General features: G+C 40.5%; 1 protein-coding gene across 1 annotated transcript in view; it reads left to right on the top strand.

The window, feature by feature from the left end:
• The window catches only part of LGSN (lengsin, lens protein with glutamine synthetase domain), a 77,069-nt gene that overhangs the window by 36,818 nt on the left and 17,890 nt on the right, over nt 1-22,361 (top strand). The window contains exon 3 of the mRNA XM_065401396.1: nt 14,464-14,575. Within this exon, the coding sequence (XP_065257468.1) occupies nt 14,464-14,575 (112 nt within the window). The remainder of the gene's footprint in view (nt 1-14,463; nt 14,576-22,361) is intronic.

Genomic DNA, 22,361 nt, shown 5'->3' with positions numbered 1-22,361 from the left:
GAGCAGTGGGTGATGGAGAGATAGGGTGTGAGACAAGCGTGCATTCTGTCCCCAAGTCTTTCAACATGTTTGCAGAATTTATGATGGGACAAGCCATAGAAGGTTTTGAAAAAAGTGGAAGGAGCTGAGATTTTCATTTTCAACTTATAACTGTCCTCAGATTTGCTCATGATTTGATGCTCTTTGCTGTAACCATCAGATGCAATACAATGAATGTTGGAGTCCATAAAAGTGATTAAGAATATGGACTATTTTTGAATGTGGCAAAAACAAAATGCATGTACATGGACATGTTCAATAACAACAGGATGCAAGTGGACATCCCAATCAATGGTTAAACTGTAGAGGCAGTAGATGAATTTATCTGGGATCATATATATCCAACCAAGGAGGCTGCTCAAAAGAAATTGGAAGACTAGGGATGGCTCGCCCAGACATGAACTTCCTTATGAAAGTGTGGAAGAAACATGGTTTGACTGGTGAAAAACTTAATTTTTTCCATAACAACTTCTGTATGTGAATCCTGAAAAACGAATGCTGTTGACAAGATTAAAATTGAAGCCTTTGAGATATGGTGATGGTAAAGACTCTTCTGTATCTCTGGGATGGAAAAGAAGACAAGTGTTTATGTTAGAAATATTATTGGAAAGAAGCAGACTCTGATGTCAGAAATCAACAAGAGCAAACTTATATACTTGAGTCACATTAGCCGTAGAGATCGAAATAACCTCAAGAAAATAATAATGGAAGGAACAGTGGTGGGTCATTGAAGTAGGGGATGATTACCAAGGAGATGGAGAGACGGTATGCAGCAGATCACTTGGAAGTCGGCTACTGAGTGTGCAAAGTTAGTGATGGACTTAGAAGGTTTCTGAAAATTTTGCTATGATGTCACCAGTATTAAGACATGAATAATTGTACTTTACATTACATTGTGAGTCTTTTGACTCAATCTAGATCCAACTGTAGGGGGAATAAAAAAACCTTTGTACTCTTTACCAATAATTTTAAACTAGATGTGAATGAATAATTCTTAGCAATTAATTTATCTGATGAATCTAGCCACTTCCTTCATCTATCAGTTATTGGGGAGGAATGGAGGTTAGGCATGGCACAGCCATAGGATAGATTTTTCAGTCTTCATTTTTTCTGCTTACAGATCATAATTTACTCAAATTTACTGGACAACTATGAGTTTTAAAATTTTATTTGTTTATTTATTCATTGTAAAGTAAGGTATGTTTTATAGGCTGCAGCTAGCACATCTGCACAATATTAAAGCACCGGCAGCTACTGGTGCCTGATCTACACTAGGACCGCTCTCAGCAGAGCTGCTGCACTGGTGTTAGTGGAACACTGACAGATCCCGATTGTCAGCAGGCAGGATCGAACCTGGGACCTCTGGAGCTAAATGCATGAGCCAAAAGCCACGTGGTCATTAGCTAAGGCTATAGATCAAACTCATTAATCTCTCTCTCTCTAAGTGGTCTCGGTGCCACTAGATGGGACAGAACACTACACCCAGGAGGTGTGTGGGTTACATTAGCAATCTAGCCCTGAATCTCAAATGTTAATGTAATATGAATGAAGTGGTATAAAGTGGCCTCCTTATTTAATTTCGGAAATCTTGGTTTTCATGTTGAGTGAACTGGGTAAGATGGGAATCTGGCTCTTAACAGGACTCTCAGATGGATAGGGGCTCTGCAAATAGGGTTCAGAGAAGAGCCATGAGAATGATTAAAGGATTAGAAAACATGCCTAAAGAGCTCAATCTATTTAATTTACAAAAAGAAGGTTAAGGGTGGTCTTGATTATAGTGTGTAAGTACCTACACAGGGAACAAATATGTAATAATGGGCTCTTCAGTTTAGCAGAGAAAGGTATAACAAGATTTAGTGGCTGGAAATTGAAGCTAGAAGAGTTCAGACTAGGAATAAGGTGTAAAGTTTTAACTGTGAAAATAATTAACCTTTGGTACAATTTACCAAGGGTCATGGTAGATTTTCCATCACTGAGAATTTTAAAATCAAAGATCTGCTCTAGGAATTATTTTGGGAAAGTACTATGGCCTGTGTTACGGAGGTCAGACTAGAATCAATGAAATGTACAGAAAATGGTAAAATTTTCAAGAAAATGCCACATTATCCACTGTTCCTTGTGCACACCTGAGTGAGGATTTTTTTGTTTGTTTGTTTTCCTTTATTTACTGTCCTGTCTCTTGGTCTTTTGTTTGTGGAAATTGTTTTGCTTTACAGAATAGACAAGAAGCATTATATGGTGTATTGCTTGCTACTGTAACTTGGCTCCCTGAGTAATTCTGTGCTGTGTAATCTCAATGGTTGTCTTTCTGTAATTTACATAGACTCTGATAATATATGAAATGTAATAATAGTGTGACTAATAAGCAATTTTCTTCCTTGAAGAACTAAAAAATAAATAAAAATTAAGGTTCCAAATATGTATTTACAAGCAAATCCTGTCCCCCCACTCCAAGGCTGAGTACATGGCCTTAGCACAGGGGTACTCTGCAGAGACTGGATGGAAAGAATCTTCACCCCAGTCCATGGAGTAACAGTGGGGCTATTCATTTGCCTTCTCCTATAGGTACGTGGTGGTGGATTTGCATAGTCAATATTCCATTGCCATTGCCCTTCTTAGAGCCCCAGCAGAGCACAAGCATGCAAGGGATGTGAATCTTTGTGGCCTAAAAGCATCCTAATTTTCTTCCCAACTCCACACTTGTGCAATGGAACCATGCTGAGGGCCCTTTCTCTCCAGAAAGGGGATAGATTTTGCTCCTTAAATCTAAATTAACAGGTATCATATGTGCCAGTCAAATAAAAAATACAGTATAAACCTAGTTTTCCAAAGGTCTTGGAGGACATGTGAAACCTTTGACTAAACCAATTTCAGATTAACTTGAGAACTCAGCCTTTTCAAAGTCTATTGATTGGCTCCATCACCTTTCAACAGTCAGTTTCAAGAACATTGTCCCAGAGTGCAAAGAAGGTTCCTGATATTCTCTCTACACAATCAGACTTGTCCTTTTTGGGGTGTACAACATGGCTGGCAGGGCTTATGGCTCTCCTCCCACTTGGATTCATGGAGCACAAGCAGCTGCATTATGACTGCCTGCTGTGAGGCTGAACTGAGTGGAGATGGGACTGTCTGTGCTCTGACCACTAACACACCTACCTACTCAAGAGCAGCCCTAGTTTGTTTCTTAGATTTAGAAGGATACTTGTCATAGGTTTGTCCATTATCAGAGGACTAGAAAAGACATGCTTATTAATGTTTATCAGCTATCTAGAATCTCTTCAGAAACACCCAATGTAAATAATCACATTAGAAAAGGGACTGGTCTTCCATAAAACAAGGCCTATCCAGAAAGGTTAGACTGAATAAACTGAAAGGAAAGTATACCTGATTGAACAACATGAAAGATTTACTAGAGAAAGGGGAATAATGTGAGTATATGATATGGGACAGAACATATTTTAAGAGTGAATAGCTTTGGATAAAGCAACAGAGGGTCCTGTGGCACCTTTAAGACTAACAGAAGTATTGGGAGCATAAGCTTTCGTGGGTAAGCTTCTTCAGAAGAAGTGAGGTTCTTACCCACGAAAGCTTATGCTCCCAATACTTCTGTTAGTCTTAAAGGTGCCACAGGACCCTCTGTTGCTTTTTACAGATTCAGACTAACACAGCTACCCCTCTGATACTTAGCTTTGGATAGGAGACAAAAATAAGGAAGAGGGGGATTAGGTTGGAACAGAGTAAACACATCAAAAGGACCTAACTAGTTTAATAAAGCTGGGGCTCAATTTCATTTAGAGAGACTATACAGGTTTAAAGAAAGCATAATCACCTAGTACACATAATGTGAGCATTCTGAATGTTCAGCTTGGAATTCCTCCTCATCTATTAATAGTTAAAATTGTTTTAGAGGTTATCTGAAAGGTAATTTCCTCTTAGGCTTGTATTAAGTTTCCAGATTTGACCTAGGAAGCACCCTAATGTTACCAGAATTAATTATTTATATATGGGTAATGCACAATACAGGCAAATATGTTCTTTTTTGGTAGAGTTCTTAGTTGTTATAAATTTACAAGGATAAATTAAAAAGTGGCACTCATTAATTTAGGATCATAGAAGATTAGGGTTGAAAGAGACCTTCATACTGAATATAAATATTCTCCATATTGAATATATATATATTCTTTGGATAGGTAATTACAAAATACAGACCAGGAAAGTGACATGTGTTACTGTGATCAATACACTAAAATTACCTTCAGAATGTGTGCTATGGTTCCCAAATTTTCCATGGTGTATATCAGAGATCGGTAACCTTTGGCACGCGGCCTGTCAGGGAAATCTGCTGGCGGGCCGGGCTGGTTTGTTTATGTGCAGCATCCACAGGTTCGGCCGATCGCAGCTCCCACTGGCCGTTCGCTGTTCCAGGCCAATGGGGGCTGTGGGAAGTGGCGGCCAGCACATCCCTCGGCCCATGCCGCTTCCCGCAGGAAGTGGCCCCTGGGAGGCTGTTCGGTGGGGGGAGGTGATCAACAGGGAACAATGCAGAGCACTAGGGAACAATCACTAATGTAAAGCACCAGTGAGGATCCACACTGACTTTAAGAATTCGATCTACAGCCACTAGAGTCGGTCTGGATCAATGTCTCTGGATCCAAACACCTTCAAAATCTGGAGTATTGATTCAGGCCCATCTCTAATTACTGTGATTTTGAAATTTAATACCAGAGCAGAAAAGATACTTTACATACAGAATAATGTGTTGTTTGCTCTAAAAATGTAGCAAGAACACCTCAACCTGTGATCATGCAAGTGCATGCAAATTAAGCAAGGTCAAGACAAGTCAGTATTTGGATGAAAGACCTATGAAGAATATGCAAGGTGCTACAGGAAATGATGTTGGTGATTCAGTAGTGTGTCTTGTAAATAAAAGCTAGAGCACAAGGAACTACATCATATATGCTTAATACCTATGCTAACTTCAAAACTTTGTAAAAAAAAAAAAAAGAAAAAAAACCCTTCAATGTTTGGCAAAGGGGAAAAAAGCAAAAGATAACAAAAAATAAAAAATTCACCTAATAGACTATTGGAAATAATGGAAAGTATAAAACAAAAAAAAATTACTTGACTTTCTCCTATAAAGAATGATAAAACCCCCACAAAGTTTTGAATATTTATATATGATATAACTTTAACACAGGAATGGCAGAATATTCCCTATCTCCTAATCAGTTCTTTATAATTTGAAAAGTATTTAGTAGGTTGAAGAACAGAAAATAAATCACATACGATTCAATAAGTAACATTAATAAAGAGTTTATAAATTGTTTACACACTGTACATGATGAATGACTAAGGGATGTGAAATGTATCACAGTATCTGGCATTTTGTTTTAATGTTTAAATTATAGGGAACTCACATTGAGCAATCATTTCAAAGATAAATTATGTTAGAGATTTCAATAACATGCACGTGACAGCTTTAGTTCTTATGAACATAAAATAATTGCTTATACTTATTATTTGATGAGTATTGGAACATAAGGCGTCAATTCAAAAACAATAGCTTTACATCATTAACTTTCTTTGAGGTCAGTTTGTCATTGGCTCAGCCTTCTTGTTTGTGGGTGCCATTTGTGCCTGCAGTTCATTCACTTGCAAAAAATGGAGTGCACTGATATACCTAACTACCTGATTGTGGTGCAAATCAAGGTATGGACACTGAGCAGCGGAAGCATGGAGACTGGATAGAAGCACCAGTGAATGAATGGAGTCTTGTGTAAACAGCAACAGCAAGAGTGGGGGAAGTGTGTGGAGGAAGCACAGCAACTGCTGTTGAAAAGCTTTAGTAGGGGTAGAGTGGCAACAGCAGTAGAGGGAAGATTAGCAGAAGGCTGTCTGCTGTAGCTGGATGTAGAAACCTGCAACTACCATGCCCTGCTCATGTTTCTGATTTTATAGTTTGTTAGGCAGCAACATACCCATGGAAGTCTTGAGACTTGCCTGGTTGGAGTCCTTTGAAATCTCTGGTGGAGAATAAATGTCAGTTATAAAATATATGGAGAAGAAAAAGGCACTTCCTGCAAGAAAAAAAGAGGAATGGTATATAAAACAACAAGGCAGGGAGTTGTGAAAAAAGATGAAAATATATGCACTTAATAATTAATCTTTTGAGTGGGATTTTCCTATGGGAATAGGATGACCAAATCTCTTGGTTTTGAAATCTCAGCCTTTAAGGATTAGCATATGTTTTTGTAGATTCAAGATGGTAAAGTGGAGACTTAGGTTTCCTGAAGTAAGTCTTCATCTGACATGAACCTAAAAATAATGGGGAAAAAAGGAATAAACATTTTCACTTAGACTCCCAAGCAGAATGCAAGAGCTAGATCTTGTTCATCCCCTAAATTGGGAAACAAAGGCATCACAGGAAGCCTGCCTCAAATATGATGTCAGCACTCTCATTTTTCTTCTTAGCAGAGCTTAGGTGTCTCTGGCGATCCATTTAAGTTAAGAAAAAACTGGCAGTAACCTGCCCAGTGGTGTCCTTCTCTGAAAAAACTTCCCAGATGGAGGTGTGGACCTGATTCTCCTCTCATTTATACGGGTCTAAATTAAGAGTAACTCCACTGATGTTTATGCAGCTTCCCCCATGTAAAACCAGTACAAGTAATAATAAATAATAATAAAACTTCTATCTTGTATAGTATTTTGCGTCCATATATCTCAAAGAACTTAAGAGGAGATGGAGTGTTTTCACTGCTTTTGTAGCAACTAGATGAGTAGGACCAGAAAATACCACCTCTGAAACTGAAATCAGCAGTCAGGGCCTGACTACTAATACTGTTTGTAGGTCAACTTGATGGTGCAATTTATAGGAAAAAAAGATACAGGCACCCACTAGGGAAATTTCCTAGCTGGGGCTAGGGGAGGCTGTCAGCAGCTTTTTTGTGCAGCAGCTGCCACTGGAGAGGCTGTATCATTGCTGGAGTTGCTGAAGAGGCACTAATGGGATAATGAACAGTCACAACACTACCACCACCACAATCTTTACCTATTTGTGATAGAAAATACATATAAATATAATAATTATAATTAAAAGTAAAATTAAAATGATAATTTTCATGCCATCTGGTCATTTCTTTATCTATTCTGTGAAGTGTCTAGGGATTTAGATTAGTTCTTGATGAACTGGAATAAATTGAAAAAAATTAAATATACTCATTAAAGAATTATATAAAATTCACAATATAAACAGTACCTCCAAAAAAGAAAGCAGTTATTTTATATCAGCTCTCATTTCCTATCACAGAGAATCCCCTTTATGGCACATAGCATAGGTTTGTTGTGGCTATCCTTCTAGAGACATCACAAAGGGCATGTCTTCACTCAAATATTAGGTCATGTTAGAACACAATCTTGGGAAGTTGTGTTAACCAATGCAATGTCAAATGTGACTTTGTAGTCAGTGCAGACCAGGGCAAGTCAATTTTAAAATCATGTCAGCCGGTCGTGGTTATCCAGATCCAGATCCATTAAGGTTCTTTTATGGCAAGAACTCCAAGTAGTCCCGTGCAAACAGTGAGGTAACAAAGCTGTTACATGGATGATGAAAGGCCTGGCATGAAGCCTGCTAATCACTGAAGCTAAGAAGGGGGTAGGGCTACCCAGATGTCAGAAATAGGAACCATCCAGCAGAGGAACCACTCAGTTAAACTAGTGAACAGGGCTGCATGTGGGGCTATAAATAGATTTTCACTAAGGATTCTGGGAATATAATTATAGTAAAACATTTGTTATTGATGATCTCCTGTATTAACATGGAGCTTCCTTGCCCTAATAAAAGTTTGTTAGAGAACTGACATCTTGTTTCCTGACTTCATGCCCCTCTGTCACTGGGTAACCTCAGGAGATTAAAAAGTAGGTAACTTTTGGAGTTAGACCAGTTGGTAACTTTGATCCTGTGATTCTTAGTGATTAGTTAGTGCATGGGCTAGTGGGGATATTGCAGTAACTTTTGACTTCTGAATCGAGCTCTGCAAATGCGGAGATGAAGAAAACGTTGGAAAGACTCCACAGCAAATTCCATGGGAAGGATCATTTTTCTTACACAGAAATCACTCAGCTAGCAATTGAACAGTTAAACGAGCACAGTGTATGACAGAATAAAGGATTATGGTTTTACTGGTGAACTATTAAATTTCTATGAATATCAATTCCACCTTATAAATTGCTAATGAATAAAGACTAGATCATGAATCTTAGCATTTTAAAATTTTAATGAATTTTGTAGAGCAGAAAATTGTAGAGGTAAAGATTTTTTTTATTTTAATACGTAGTTCTTGCAATACAGGCAATAGAAATATTTAAATACAATTTTAAACTTTAATAATAAAAGCACATTCATTTTCCCCAAACTTAACAGGGATACTATTAAAAACACAGTAATATTTCATGCTTACTTCTGCATGAGGAGAAATCTCTGAAGCTCACACTTAGGTCCCAGACCGTGGCTACTGTTCTTCCAGCTCAGGCAGACTGGATAAGATTTCATTCAGAACCTGCCTAAGCTACTTCTTGGCCATCTGGGAACTATGATGTACATTGGCCAAACCGGACAGTCTCTACGCAAAAGAATTAATGGACACAAATCTGACATCAGGAATCATAATACTCAAAAACCAGTGGGAGAACACTTTAACCTGTCTGGCCATTCTATGACAGACCTGCGGGTGGCTATCTTAAAACAGAAAAACTTCAAAAACAGACTCCAACGAGAGACTGCTGAGCTGGAATTGATATGCAAACTAGACACAATCAACTCAGGATTAAATAAAGACTGGGAATGGCTGAGCCATTACAAACATTGAATCTATCTCCCCTTGTAAGTATTTTCACACTTGCTTCTTATCAAACTGTCTGTACTGAGCTATCTTGATTGTCACTTCAAAAGTTTTTTTTCTCTTACTTAATTGGCCTCTCAGAGTTGGTAAGACAACTCCCACCTGTTCATGCTCTCTGTATGTGTGTATATATATCTCCTCAATATATGTTTCACTCTATATGCATCCGAAGAAGTGGGCTGTAGCCCACGAAAGCTTATGCTCTAATAAATTTGTTAGTCTCTAAGGTGCCACAAGTACTCCTGTTCTTTTTGCAGATACAGACTAACACGGCTGCTACTCTGAAACCTGTTAATACAGTAAGATTTCTCAAATACATTGTAGAAAAATGCCATATCTGACACAAGAGGTTCTCTTTTATATAATTGCACAGGCCTGAATTTCACCAGCAATTCCACTGCCTGACAACCCAAGGAGTAAGATCAGTCCCTACCAACAAAGAAAGAAAGAAGGTAGGATGTACATAGGGCATTGTTAAAAAAGTGAACACGTAAGTGGAAATCCAGCCCTCACCTTTGTAGCTGCAGAAGTTCCCCTGGCAGCAGAGCTGGGATGGTAACACTGCTCAAAAGGAGAGGGATTTGGGGGCAGGATGGGGCCAGTGCAGAACCTTGTTCCATGGGGCTCACTGCAGGACAGTGCACTCAGGGGAAAGCTGAGCATAGGGCTAAACAACCTGCCTCTGAATAGATTCTCTCATCCTCCCACCCATGGTGAAGCTGCACTGGGATACTTCATTTGCTTCAGTGAAGCTGCTTTATGGCAAAAGGGAGTGAATTCCTTTTCCTTGGCACTTCCGCATATTTGCCTTGGGCAGGGTTTGGCTGCCATTGCAGTACAATGTAACTATCTTGCAGATCTATACATTCTTAATATAGGAAATACTGAGAAAATAAGAACATAAGAACGGCCATACTGGGTCCATCTAGCCCAGTATCCTCCTGTCTTCCATCAGTGGCCAATGGCAGAGAGAATGGACAGAACAAGCAATCATCAAGTGATCCATCCCCTGTCATCCATGCCCAGCTTCTGGCAAACAGAAGCTAGGGACATTCAGAGCATGGTGTTGCATCTCTGTCCATTCTGGCTAATAGCCAGTGATGTACCTATCCTCCAGGAACTTATCTAGTTCTTTTTTGAATGTGTCATTTATTTTTAATAGTGCCCAATGTAATATGTGAGAACAGAAAGATTAAGTGAGCTTGATTCTTCCCTATCTTTTCATTTCATTGATTTATATGGGTGCCCTTGTAAAAGTGCTTTGTTGCAAGGCACATGTATGACTTTAAAGATGGGAAAGTTAAATAGCAAAAGCAGCATCTCTTCAGAGTGCCTATTCCCCTAAAATGATTATACTTGAATAATAGCTATTTCACTGTATTTTATTTAAAGCTATTATTTTCTTGACAGCTGTCAGCTGGAGCACACAAACTAAAGCATTATACAATATTACAAAATGAAATTTAAGAACTCTGTTCAATGGAAAGTGTTATTGTAAAGGATTGGATAGTGTATTAGAAGGAAAGTCAGAACAGTATAAGTCAAAGTCCATTTCTTCATTAATTTTCTCAGTTCACCCTTTCTGTGGGGACTTCAATTTGTTTTGAAATGGAGTCCAGTTAAGGTCTTTTTCCCAGTACTGTTAGATATCAGCTTCAATTTTGTAAAGATTACTTGGATTTAGTGTGTCCATTGCTCTAATACCCGAATTCCACAATTAATGCAGCTGACAGCTTTGCAGTATCCATCATTTGAGCTATTCAACTTCCATTTTGTTTAAATGAATTCCCTACAGGTCTCAAATGAACAGCTGAATCTGATCTTTTTACCCGTGATTCTCAGTGCATTCAATATCTTAATTTTGTTTCAAGAGAAGCAATCCAAGGATCTGCTTCCCAGAACCAGAAAGGAAATGGAAAAGACCATTACAACAGAGCTAATTTGTTCATTTAATATAAGAACCACTGGCATTTCTATTGAAACAGTAACAAATTTTAATAATGCCAAAAATGTTTAAAAAAGTTGTAAAGGGACACAAACCCTAAATTCATGTGAAAGCAGGTTTTGACAAAACCCTAAGATCAACAAAAGTATTTCCATGAGTCAGTATATAAATTCCAGCGTTTATTTATAAAGAAACTTTCCAAATACTGTATTCCCCTGATTAGAAACTGTCAGACCTAGAAATGGACTACTTTCTTTTTTTTTTGTCAGAGCTGGGGGAAAGGGAGTTTGAGGGGGGGAGAGAGGAGAAGAACAAATGGTGAACAAACATAAAGAGGGAAAATATATTAGGAATTATTTCAGTTGTCATTATCCATAATGATGTGAGTAACATAGGCGACGAAATTAATGAATACCATATGCTATATTTGTCATGGTCCACATCAGAGGCCTTTGCTTCAATCTCTGAGCCAGATTCTCAGCTAGTGTGATCAGCATAGTTCCACTGAAATCAATTTACATCAGCTAAGAATCTTACCCTTCTCTTCTTTCCTCCTCCCCAGATACCTGAACACGAAAACAAATAATATTTGTGGGAGAGGCTGGAGGAGGCTGATGTACATATGAGAATGGCTGACCCCTCACATCCCACTGAAATCGTGGCACTACTTGCAATAGAAAGCAGTGATCATGTTTGCAGGAATGGGCCTTTAGTAAACTCAATGGGGCAGACACAATTCCATCTGTTCCTTTACGGTTTTTAGCACAGTGTAAACACCTAAATAACCAACCAACCAACCACCAATAATTTCCTTTTCCTGTTAGGCAAGTATCACAGCCATGTCATCCATGTGTATCAAAAATATGGTAAAAATGCTCACTACCTACAAAAGTGCTGTCATGAACTAAAATAAATGTTTAAATGCGTGGATCTGGAATGGAAGGAATTCCTATGCTATTGTATGGCAAGGCTGCTTCTCTCCTGCCTGCAGTCAGAAGACTGTTGGAATGCTGTCGTGCAGTGAAATGTTACTTTACCAGTCAAGGGAAAGAATTCTGCAATTCTATAAACTAGAGATTTATATCAGCTGGTAATAAAATAGATGCACTGCAGGAGACAACCTCTGAGAATCAGAATGTCTTCTGCATTTCTTCCACTCCACTCTGGGCACTTTCCATAAATCCAATCTGGAAAGTAATACCTAGATAGCAACAACAATTCTATGAGAAAATGAATGCTTCTCCTAAGGGAAGCATGGAAAAAGAGACTTGATGAATAATTATTTGGCTATAGAATTCATGCAGCAATAGGGATATGCAGAAAGAACAGATAAAGACTGTGGCTAAGCCTTCTGCCAAACCATTGTGGGGCAAATTTTGCTTTATGTTATCCAGAGCAGCTCTATCATTTGAATGCATATGGGTTTCACCAGTTTACCTGAGAAAAGAATTAGGCCCTGAGCTGTGGATCCCACCACATCTCACAAGCTAAGCAGGGCCAGGTAAACACTTTACTGTAGCACTTGAAATTAAGGTGTAAATGGATGCTCACAGGGCAGAGCTCACAAGCCCCACAAACAGAGGCTCACAGACCCATTGCCTGTACCTCAGCAGTCATCTTCCCCTTACCCCAGTACACAGACTGGGGAAGTGGCACAGTGGGGTGCACACTACACTGGGGACACATATAAGAGATGAGGGGAGGCAGCAAATCTTACTGTGCAGTGCTACTTAAATAAGTTGTTTAAATTACATTGGATAGACACAGATGTATCAAAACATATGCTAACTTTAAGCAAATAAATAATCTGTTGGAGTCAATGTGCTCAAAGTTAGGTAGGTGCTTAAGTTTTTTGCTGGATCAGGACCTTAGTTACTATTTTTATGGGCTCAGTCAGAGGCGACGCATTCGGGGGGGGCATGCACCCCCCCCCCAAGTTGCTGCTTGGCTTGTACTGAGCATGCTCCCATGGACTGAGCAAGCTCAGTAAAATCTGCTGAAGCTGCTGCCCTTACTCTCCCCACCCCCCATTTTCCACAGGTCTGGGTCATCTCTGGGTTCAGTTTTACAAATACAGTTTTAATTCCACTTATAAAAACAATATCTCAAATCAATTAAATTGAATTTTAACTCTGAATTAAGCATAATGGTTACACACTATGAAACCAGGTTACTGAGTGGCTGTCAGCAGGCATGTACTCAGCAAAATTTTGTATTGTACTGTCCACTCACAATATTCTCCTCTTCAGCTAGAGGACCTTGCAAAAGTTCCAATTAAACATTATCCTTTGAATTCCTTTTCAGTCTAATAAACAATGAAGAAAAATCTATGTGCAAGTGTGACAAAGGTGGGTGAGGGAATATTTTAGCCCTGGTCTACACTGGGGGGGGGGGAATCGATCTAAGTTATGCAACTTCAGCCACGTGAATAATGTAGCTGAAGTCGACATACTTAGATCGACTTACTGTGTTGTCTTCACCATGGTGAGTTGACTGCTGCCGCTCCCCCGTCGACTCTGCTTGTGCCTCTCGCCGTGCTGGAGTACAGGAGTTGACGGGAGAGGGCTCGGGGTCGATTTATCGCATCTAGACTAGACGTGATAAATCGATCCCCGCTGGATCGATCGCTGCCCGCTGATCTGAAGTAGTAGGAGGGTAGTAGTAGGAGGAGGAGGAGGAGAAGGAGGAGGGTAGTGTAGACATTGGATCAACTTCAGTTGGTGAAAGAGACAAGCTCAGAGCACTGGTAGCACCTTGGTCACTTAGGGAATTTCATAAAAGAGAAGATTACAGGCTTCATTGGAATTAATTAATCTGTCATGGTGAGGATTGTTGACACTTGGGAGCAATGGCTGGACCTAATGAGTTAATTAGCTCAGTCAGAGAAAGATATAAGATTGGTTGGAACAGGAAGTAAGGGGGGCACTTGAAGCATGAGCTGGGTGTAGTGGAGATAGTTAAGTGGAAGGCGCCTCCTGACAATGCCTGTGCTATGTTCTGCAATGTTGGAATCCAACGATTAAAGGTAGACATGGGGAAAAGAAAGAACTGTGTGTATGTTATGAATAAGAGACCATGCAAACGGGTAACTGAGCGAGCACTGAATTCTGACAGATCTTGGAAGTCTTTTTATGGGGGGAAAGCAGAAATAACCAAATGCTTCAACATTAATGAGTGACACAAGCACTCAGAATTACAATCTGGTGCTACACTCTGTTCTTGCAATGTGCTTTTCCTTTCAAATTTCTGTCTATGTGCCTCAACAACATATTGTTGTTAGAATGCCCAGTAAAGGTTTTACCTCTAAGGAGTCTAACAATAGATTCTATTCCAGAATAAAAATGGTTCATTGCATAACAAAAACCTTTTGTGGGGGAAAAAGTTGAGCAAAACAGTTTTATGCTCAGTTCTCTTTTGTTTTCAGGCAGTCAGCTAGAAATGTGCATTTGTCAGTTTACTACTTTAACACTATTCCAGCAAACTGCCATGACACATGAGGGTTTGCTTTTTATTGTTCATCTGTCATGGATTTCTGGGAAAAGAACCTTATAGAAACTCTGTTCAAACTAACCTTTATTGTAGCTGCACCTATAAATACTGGGTGCAATTTTATTACAAGGCAGTTACCATTTCTTATGGTGACTTGAACCAGAATGTGCTGGAGATGGACAAGGAGGAAGAGCTCACTCATCAGGTAAGACATTGATTGTGAATGATTTCCACGCAGACCTGTTGATACAAAATATTTTCTTATTTCTGGCTTTCAAGAGCTGTGAGTGGAACAATATCTCATCTTACTTATAGTGCAAAGCTTTTGATCTATACGTGTTGTGTTCTGAATTAACAGAGGGTCAGAGAGACACAGGGAGAGGGAACAGAGTCTTTTGTACAATGCAATAAAAAACTCCAAACTTGCTATTTGAAATTAGATCTGTTTATTCTAGCATCCTACATCTTCCATTCCTTATCAGAAGCCCCTGAATCAGAGGGCCAAATTCTGATCCCATTTACACGTGTAAATCCAGAGTGACACCACTGATGTCAATGGAGTTACTACATGTCCTGGGCCAAGAACTGACCTGAGTTACACCAGTGATAATCTGGAACAGTTCTGTTGACATCAATGGAATTGCTCTGGATTTATACTGGTGTATTTGAAAGCAGAATCTGACCCAGGGGAGCAATATATATATATATTACATGGTTTTTTTTAATAGATTATAGGAAATCTTGTTATGAAAATGTGAAAAAAGTTGTGTCTCATCAGTAAGATATTGAGAAACAGTTAAAGTGGATGGGCTGTTATGGTGGATCCAGCCTTCCCATGGCTGCAGGCCTCTTATCAGATACTCGATATGCCAGAGATGCACCTTGTCTGAGTCACTGACTGTCTCTGTGACCATATATTAAATGAGTCATAGAAGTTAGATAGAAAGAACTATTAGATCATTAAGTCCATCCCCCGTCTTCCAAACAGAGGATGAACCAGATATTGATGGTAGACTTGGAGCCTGGTTTGGTTCTCACTTGCACCAGTGTAAGTTGGAAGTAACTGTAGCTCAACAACATTATACTCGTGTAAAAACCACTGTTAAGGCAGGATCAAGTCCTTCATTTTGAAATCATACCACCACAGAGCACTTTCCTCAAGGTGTAGGTGGCAATATATAAATGGAAGTGCTTGCAAGAAATCTTGCACTGCTGCCAGCTTTACATGGACAAGCCTGTTGTATGGGAGCAGTTTCAGAATCAAAGGACTTCAGAAGCTAATCTGATAATTGCATGTTTAATGCAAAGCTTTAGTATGGGAGTAAGACTATGGCAATGAGGTATGTGAAAATAAACAGACTGAAGATGTGAATTACATTAATTGCCATGCCTTTTCACATCAAGTAAAGTAATAGTTCTGCTGTCCTAGGTGGTACCGCTAGTGCATCCCCTTGGTATGAGGGTGGCCTCTCTCTCATCCCCAATGACCCTCTCTGGCTCTAGGTGTCGCTGTGGCACTGAATTGGAGTGCAGCCTCTCAGCTGCAAGTCTTAGGGATGTGTTTCCCCCCTCATGGGTATGACTGCAGTCTGAAATAAAAGAAAAGGAAAACGAAATAATCCTGCAGCCCACAGTCTGGGCTCATCCCACTGTTCCTTGGAGAGCACAATGGTAAATCATCTCTCTGAAGGGGGCTGGGTTCCTAACTCCCCCGAGTGTCTGAGAGGCTCAGGCTGGGTGTCTTGAAGACTGAAGATGAGGGTACTTGTTCCTGACCAGCAGAAGGTGCTCTCCCCTGACTGGGCTTTACATATGGCCAGGTGAGCTTCTTAGCATTCAATTGTCCCCTTCCCTTCCCATCTCTGGGGATTCCTTAGTTGACATAACATTTTCCATCAACTGGAATGCATCAGTTAAAGTCCCCGAGTATTTCCTCTCATCCCACAGTGGGGAGTATTTGTTTGAATTCTCCATCAGTATCAATTTGGTTCTATTAATTTAAACTCCACTCTGCTCCACCAGCGTAACTACCACCAGCAAGGATCCTTGGGTTTTGGGCCACTGCATGTTGTTGAGCTCCTTGGGGATAAGTTTCTGTCTGGAAGTGAAAGCAGTGCATCTCCTCTCTGATATCAAGAAAGTCCAGGATGGCAGCCTTAATCAGTGTGTAATCCCATGCAGCCACAGGATCAAGCCCTTGGTAGGGTGTGTGGGTTGGGCCAGTCAGGAAGGGGGCCATCACAAAGACCCAGTGCTTTCAAGGCCACTGGGAGGCACCTGCCACCTGCTCAAAAGTGGAAGAGAAACCTTCAGGGTCATCATCAGGCTCCATTTTAGTCGGCTTCAGGGGTGCTGGTGGAAGCACAGGCCCTGGACTCATGAGCCCCAACTGCCAGACCTGTGGCTGCCCTGGCAGGCTGTAGCTCTAACAGTAACAGTGGTACCAGGTTTTGTTATAGGGCTTCCTGCTGGGCCATTGTCTGCAACTGTTATTGAGCAGCCCACTGCCGCAACAGTTGCTGCTAGAATTGCAGTTGCTAGATTGCCTGCTGTCGTTGGCTCTCCATCAGCCACTCGCACCGCTGCTCTGGATTCATTCTGTTTGGGTTCTGTTTCTTGTGCATGGGCTTCCAAGCTCCCTCTAATTTTGGGTCAGGGTTGGAAAGCAAATGCCCACATTGTTCCACCTCTCATCATAGGTTGTACCTCTAGAGAACCCCCATGCAGTGCGGGGTGGGCACCTGTCTCATCCCAGATGTCCCTTCTGGCTGTAGGTGTCACTATAGTGCTGGTTTGGAGTGTGGGGCATGGTCTCCCAGCTATAAACCTTAGGGAGGCACTCCTCCCTTCTGGGTATGCCCGCAATCTAAAACAAAGGAAAAGGCAACCTAAATAATCCGGCAGCCTGCAAAACAGTTCAGGCTCTCCCTACTGTTCTGCACAAAGAAAATAGATAAATAGTGTCTATGAAGGGGACTGGGTTCCTAACTCCTGAGTGTCTGAGGGGTCCAGGCTGAGCATCCTGGGGGCTAATGAAAAGCAAAGCTAAGGAGCTCTGTGCTCTAGCTCTACTTCCCTCTGAGTGCCACCTTCCACTGGGCTTGGGTTCTCCTCTCCCCTCCCCCCCCCTTCCTGCGACTCTGCACAAACCTGATTGGCTGGGTGGGATGTGCCCTCCAAAGCTAGGACACAGAACTAACTACAGATCACCTGGGAAGGTCTGAGCCAATGAGCAGATGCAGGGACATGCATGGGAAGATATGCAGGGAGAACAAAGAAAAAGCAGCAGTTGAAACAGCACTGCTGAGCTGGGGCAGGGAGACACCAAAGTGCAGAGGCTGAACAAGGAGCTGTTTGGAGGAGAGCCAACTGACACACTGCTGCTTGCAAAAGGGAATGGTTAGAGAGGCCCAGCCTGGAGCTGATATAACAGCTGAGTCCACTCAGCAAGAGGCTCCAGTTTGAGCACACTATATATGCCAGTGTCAGAGTGCATGGACAGTTTGGACTGACCCAGTGGGGGTCTGCTTTGGCATGGGGAAGAGTCTGCGTATGTGTAGCTCGGTGTTGGAGCAGTGTGGGTGGGGGGGAACTGTGTGCTGTATGCTGTGGTGGGAGCAAGGAGTTTGAATATTGTTCTATTGGAAAGTGTGGTACTTGTTACAGAGGTTAGCGCTGACCTCCTAGAAAGGTGGGTTGCTGTTTGTGCAGACACACATGGCTGGGACCCGTTCCCCACCCTGGGATTCCCCCCCACCCCATCTGACACTCCTTTTAAGGAGCTGCCCTTCTCCAGGTTTGCCAGCCCTCCCAGGTGTACCAGGGTGGGGCTGATTGTGCCCACAGAAGCTCTTTAACCTCTTTTTCACTTGGGTGGGAATCTCTCCCACTGCACCTGGATATTTTAAAGAAGCAGGATGGTCTTGTGGTCAAGGCACATGGCTGGGAGCCAGGAGACATGGAGTCTGTTCCCAGCTCTGCCAAAGACTATTTGACCTAGGGCAAGTTTGTGCCTCAGTTGCTCTAGCTGAAAATGATACGTCTTGAGGCTCAGTTATTATTTATGAAGCTCTGAGATCCTCTGTTGGAAGATGTTGTATTATTATAACTCAGTGTGATATTCAACCTTGAAGAACTGAAGAATCACTTCAGAGAAACAAACTATTCAGTGAGGTCTTGACAATGTACTGTCATCTGTGCCATTAGTACATAGTAATCTATAATGCGCCAGAATTGCCAAGTGCCTTTCCAGTCATGGGAACCCTTCACTCTGGGGAACGTTTTGTGGCTTTCTGCAACTTCATTTACTACAATGAGCCCAAATCTTTCCTGGTATAAATTTGTTCATCTCCGTTGACTTTAGTGGAGCTCTCAATGTACATTAGCAGAGAATTTGTTTTAATATCCACCCCCATGCCTCTCTTTCTTAGTCACTGGGAGGAAGTGCTGGGGGGTTTCTACTTGTCTTGGCTGCTTCCAGGGACAGGGAATGATCTTGAAGACTTTGGTGCATTTGCTCAGCACTACTTGCACCACTTTGCATGGTCCTAAGTTCAAGAATTTACTTGAATTTTCACCTGCCTTACACATAATACAATTCTCAGCATTTGGTGTGTGCCCCCCCCAAGGCAATACTATTCACTTCCAAATGTTTTCAGACTGATCAATGCAGTTTGTGGATTACCTTTTTTGCAGTGCTGTATATTATAGTACAGTTAATCCCTATTTCAGAGCTTTTATAATGTTTAAAGAATAACCTACATTGATTAAGAAAATTTTCTTTCTATTTAAGGGCCTTACCTTACTGCATAGCATAAAGTGTGTATCAGTTGTTGGAGCTTGATGGCATGCAAGAATTGGCATGCAACTGGACTGCCGAGGGTAGAGATGGCAATTTCACATGCTCTAATGTCAAAAATTGTGTTTGATGACACTTTCTGCACTCAGAACCACGTCCTACATGTTCCTGCAACAAGAGCAATGAAAGGCAGCACTTCACAGGAGAATGCTAGATATTCAGATGCTACCCTACAAGCACACCACAATATACCTATTTGAGGGTAGCAATTGCATTGAGGATTTAGCCTTGATTGCAGCCATTGGTGTCCAGCCAATAGAGTAACTGCACTGGAGGAAACATATAGTATAGATGGGCAAAGGTCCTGTTTACACTGATGAAGCTTATCCCTTCTTGAAACTGGAGTAAGCTCCACCAGTGTCAATATCAACTATACCTATTGACACTATGGGTTGTAGAGGTGCAGCTATACGGAAAGCTGTAACTGGGGCCAATCCCCAGGGTAGACATGACCAGGTCTGGAATTTGGCTTCATGCAGAAGGAGTATAGCTTTTCCCTTGGCAGCTAAACTGTCTCATAGCCCTAGAGTCATAAATACAAATGAACATTTTAATTTTTAATATGAAAGAATGCTGCATTAGGACATGGAAAGAAAAATAGGTCCATTTATTTCATTTCAGAAATCTAAAGTTTCAAAATCTTTCCAAATGAACTTCCATATTTTATGTATATATGGATGGATATACATATATCTTTGAGTTTATTCACAGGGGGCGACATTCATCCCCGTGCAAAGGGACAAGAGACGGTACCCCTGGAGCCTCATGTTAGGGACCTGAATAGTGCTAGGCCTTGTGTTCTCAGCATCATAGCAAATTTCACCCTTTGAGTGGGGTATTTTTTTTTTAAAAAGGTGTGCCGCTTTGAGGGAAATGGGTACAGTTTCCCTTCAAAGACTGTTAAAATATCTGTCCCAAGGTCCCAGTTTCTTTTATGGAATAAAAATCCTTGACACAGTGCCCCAGATCTGTAAGATCTTAGCATGTTTGCACTGGGACCTTTCTGTTAGTAGATATATATGTAGCCAGTAATTTCCCTCATGTCTATTAATTGGAAGGGGCTATTCCTTGCAGTATGGATTATAACTTGTGTTTATGAAAATGTTTAGAATGGCATTACTGTGGGTGGATGGTTTTCTCATATTGTATATTTGATCTGAAGTGATCCTATTTTGTCTAGCAATCACAAATGTGGTTGTCATACAGAACTGAAAGTATATGGTCAGATCTCCTGGTTGCTGTCAGTATCACTACCATAGTTACATTCAATTTATATACTTTTCAGAGATCAGCACTGTGGACATCATGCTAGACTTGAGTTCTGCTTCACCTGACATATCCAAGAGTAGATTAAAGTTTTTTGAAATGGACAGCCTTGAACAGTATAGGACTGCATTAGGAAGCACAGAAAAGAAATACAGATGTTGTTATGAATAAGTTAACAGTATCAAATTATTCAGAAAACAAAGGAATTTTTAAAGGCTAATTTAAAAAAAGAAACCACTTAGAAAAGATGATATTTTTATAATGTCAAGCTCTGCCAGGGAAAGAGGGTCTACCATTTCAGTAAATTCTTTAAAAATACAGTCATGTCAAAAAAATTTCTTAGCTTGATCTCTTTTCTCTTTTTTGTTTCAAAGAAAACTTTTCTATTTGTAGAATCCCCTTAGAAAGTTTTTATTTCCTATTGATTTTGTGTCTTTTCCCATTTGGCAAACATTGTCTCCCATACTCCCCAGTCAATTTCCTCTATTGATAATGGGGAAGTTTAAATGTATGTGGCTTTTTAGTTTGCTTCCTTGTTTCCAGCAGTAGCAATGTTGGCACAGCTCTAAGAAATGGGCCTGTTTATTATTGGGGGTCAAACGAGCAAAAAATATAGTAGCTTTTTGACAGACAGATGCATTAAAGGAGAACAGTATATTTTAAATGAAAATTGAGGTAAGCAAAACTTCTGTGCTGAATGCTCCCACTAAAGACTTTTAATTGCACCTGGACATCATAAGGAAGCCAGTGTAGAGATCTGAGCACAGATGTTATGTGTTTCTAGTGGCTTGTCCTACTTAGAAGGTTGACAGCAAGCTGTATACAATAGTATACAGTATACAGTATGCTTCTGGGTGGCATTTATAGATAGTACTAAGTAGAGCACACTACAGTAGTCTAAAGTGAGGATGAGAGAGGTTTGAAAGACTATTGTGAAGTCTGTTTTAGGAGAGGACAAGTCTCACCATCTTGGCCAGACAGTGCTGGACAAAGGTACAATGGGCCATCACCACTAATCAAAGAGTAGTGAGGGAACCTAGATAAAAGGAAGCCATTAATCATGTTGGCAGAAGATGGGCAAATGTTACTGTCAATATGTGCTACAGACACCATCTATTGTTCTAAATGTTTTCATCTGCCAGTAAACAACTTGTTTGTCTTATCTAGACTAGTATCCAATTTTCTTTCATCCAGACCCCTATTTCTTTCAGACACCACAGAAAACAATGAAAGTGCAGAATATAAATTTGGAGAGTTTGACGGCATAGACCTGAATGTCTTCAGTATACTGATAAAACTCAAACTCAGAACATTTAATGATTTCCCAGTAGCTTTTTAGCTATACATTCAAGGCTGATTCAAGCAAACCAAGGGGACCTTGGCTAAGTCATTTAATCCCATATACACATTTAAAGTAAAAGTTGCTATTGTGTCATATTTGTTGTTGTTTGTAATAATAGTGTAGTTTTATTTTGGGATGTTCCTAATCTGGCTTTTTTTTTTCTTTCCACTGAATGCTATGTATTTCTGCAGACTTGAATGTCATGCATGGTGTTGCATGTGTAAAATCCTCTATATATTATTAATGCTATTTAAAAAAAGCAAGCTAGCTGTTCGAACTGTTGGCATTAACTTTGTTATTGCTGCTTGTTGTGGCTTTACCCTCATTTTCTCCTAGGCCATCCCTAAAGCTTCTTGCTCTCCAGATGGCATCTTTAGAGAAGGGAAAATTACATAATTGGTAATTCTTTTCTTTGAAGATATCATCTTGCAGGATTCTCACTCCTCCCATTGATAAGGTTACTTTTCATGAGGCTTTTCTCTCACACCTTTTTTTGTCTTTCCCTGAGGCACATTTTTGATCATT

Source organism: Emys orbicularis, chromosome 3 (assembly GCF_028017835.1).
Source record: "Emys orbicularis isolate rEmyOrb1 chromosome 3, rEmyOrb1.hap1, whole genome shotgun sequence".
In the NCBI taxonomy this organism is placed as follows: domain Eukaryota; kingdom Metazoa; phylum Chordata; order Testudines; family Emydidae; genus Emys; species Emys orbicularis.
The sequence above is the reverse complement of the archived record's forward strand: the minus strand, read 5'-3'. Positions and strand labels throughout refer to the sequence as shown.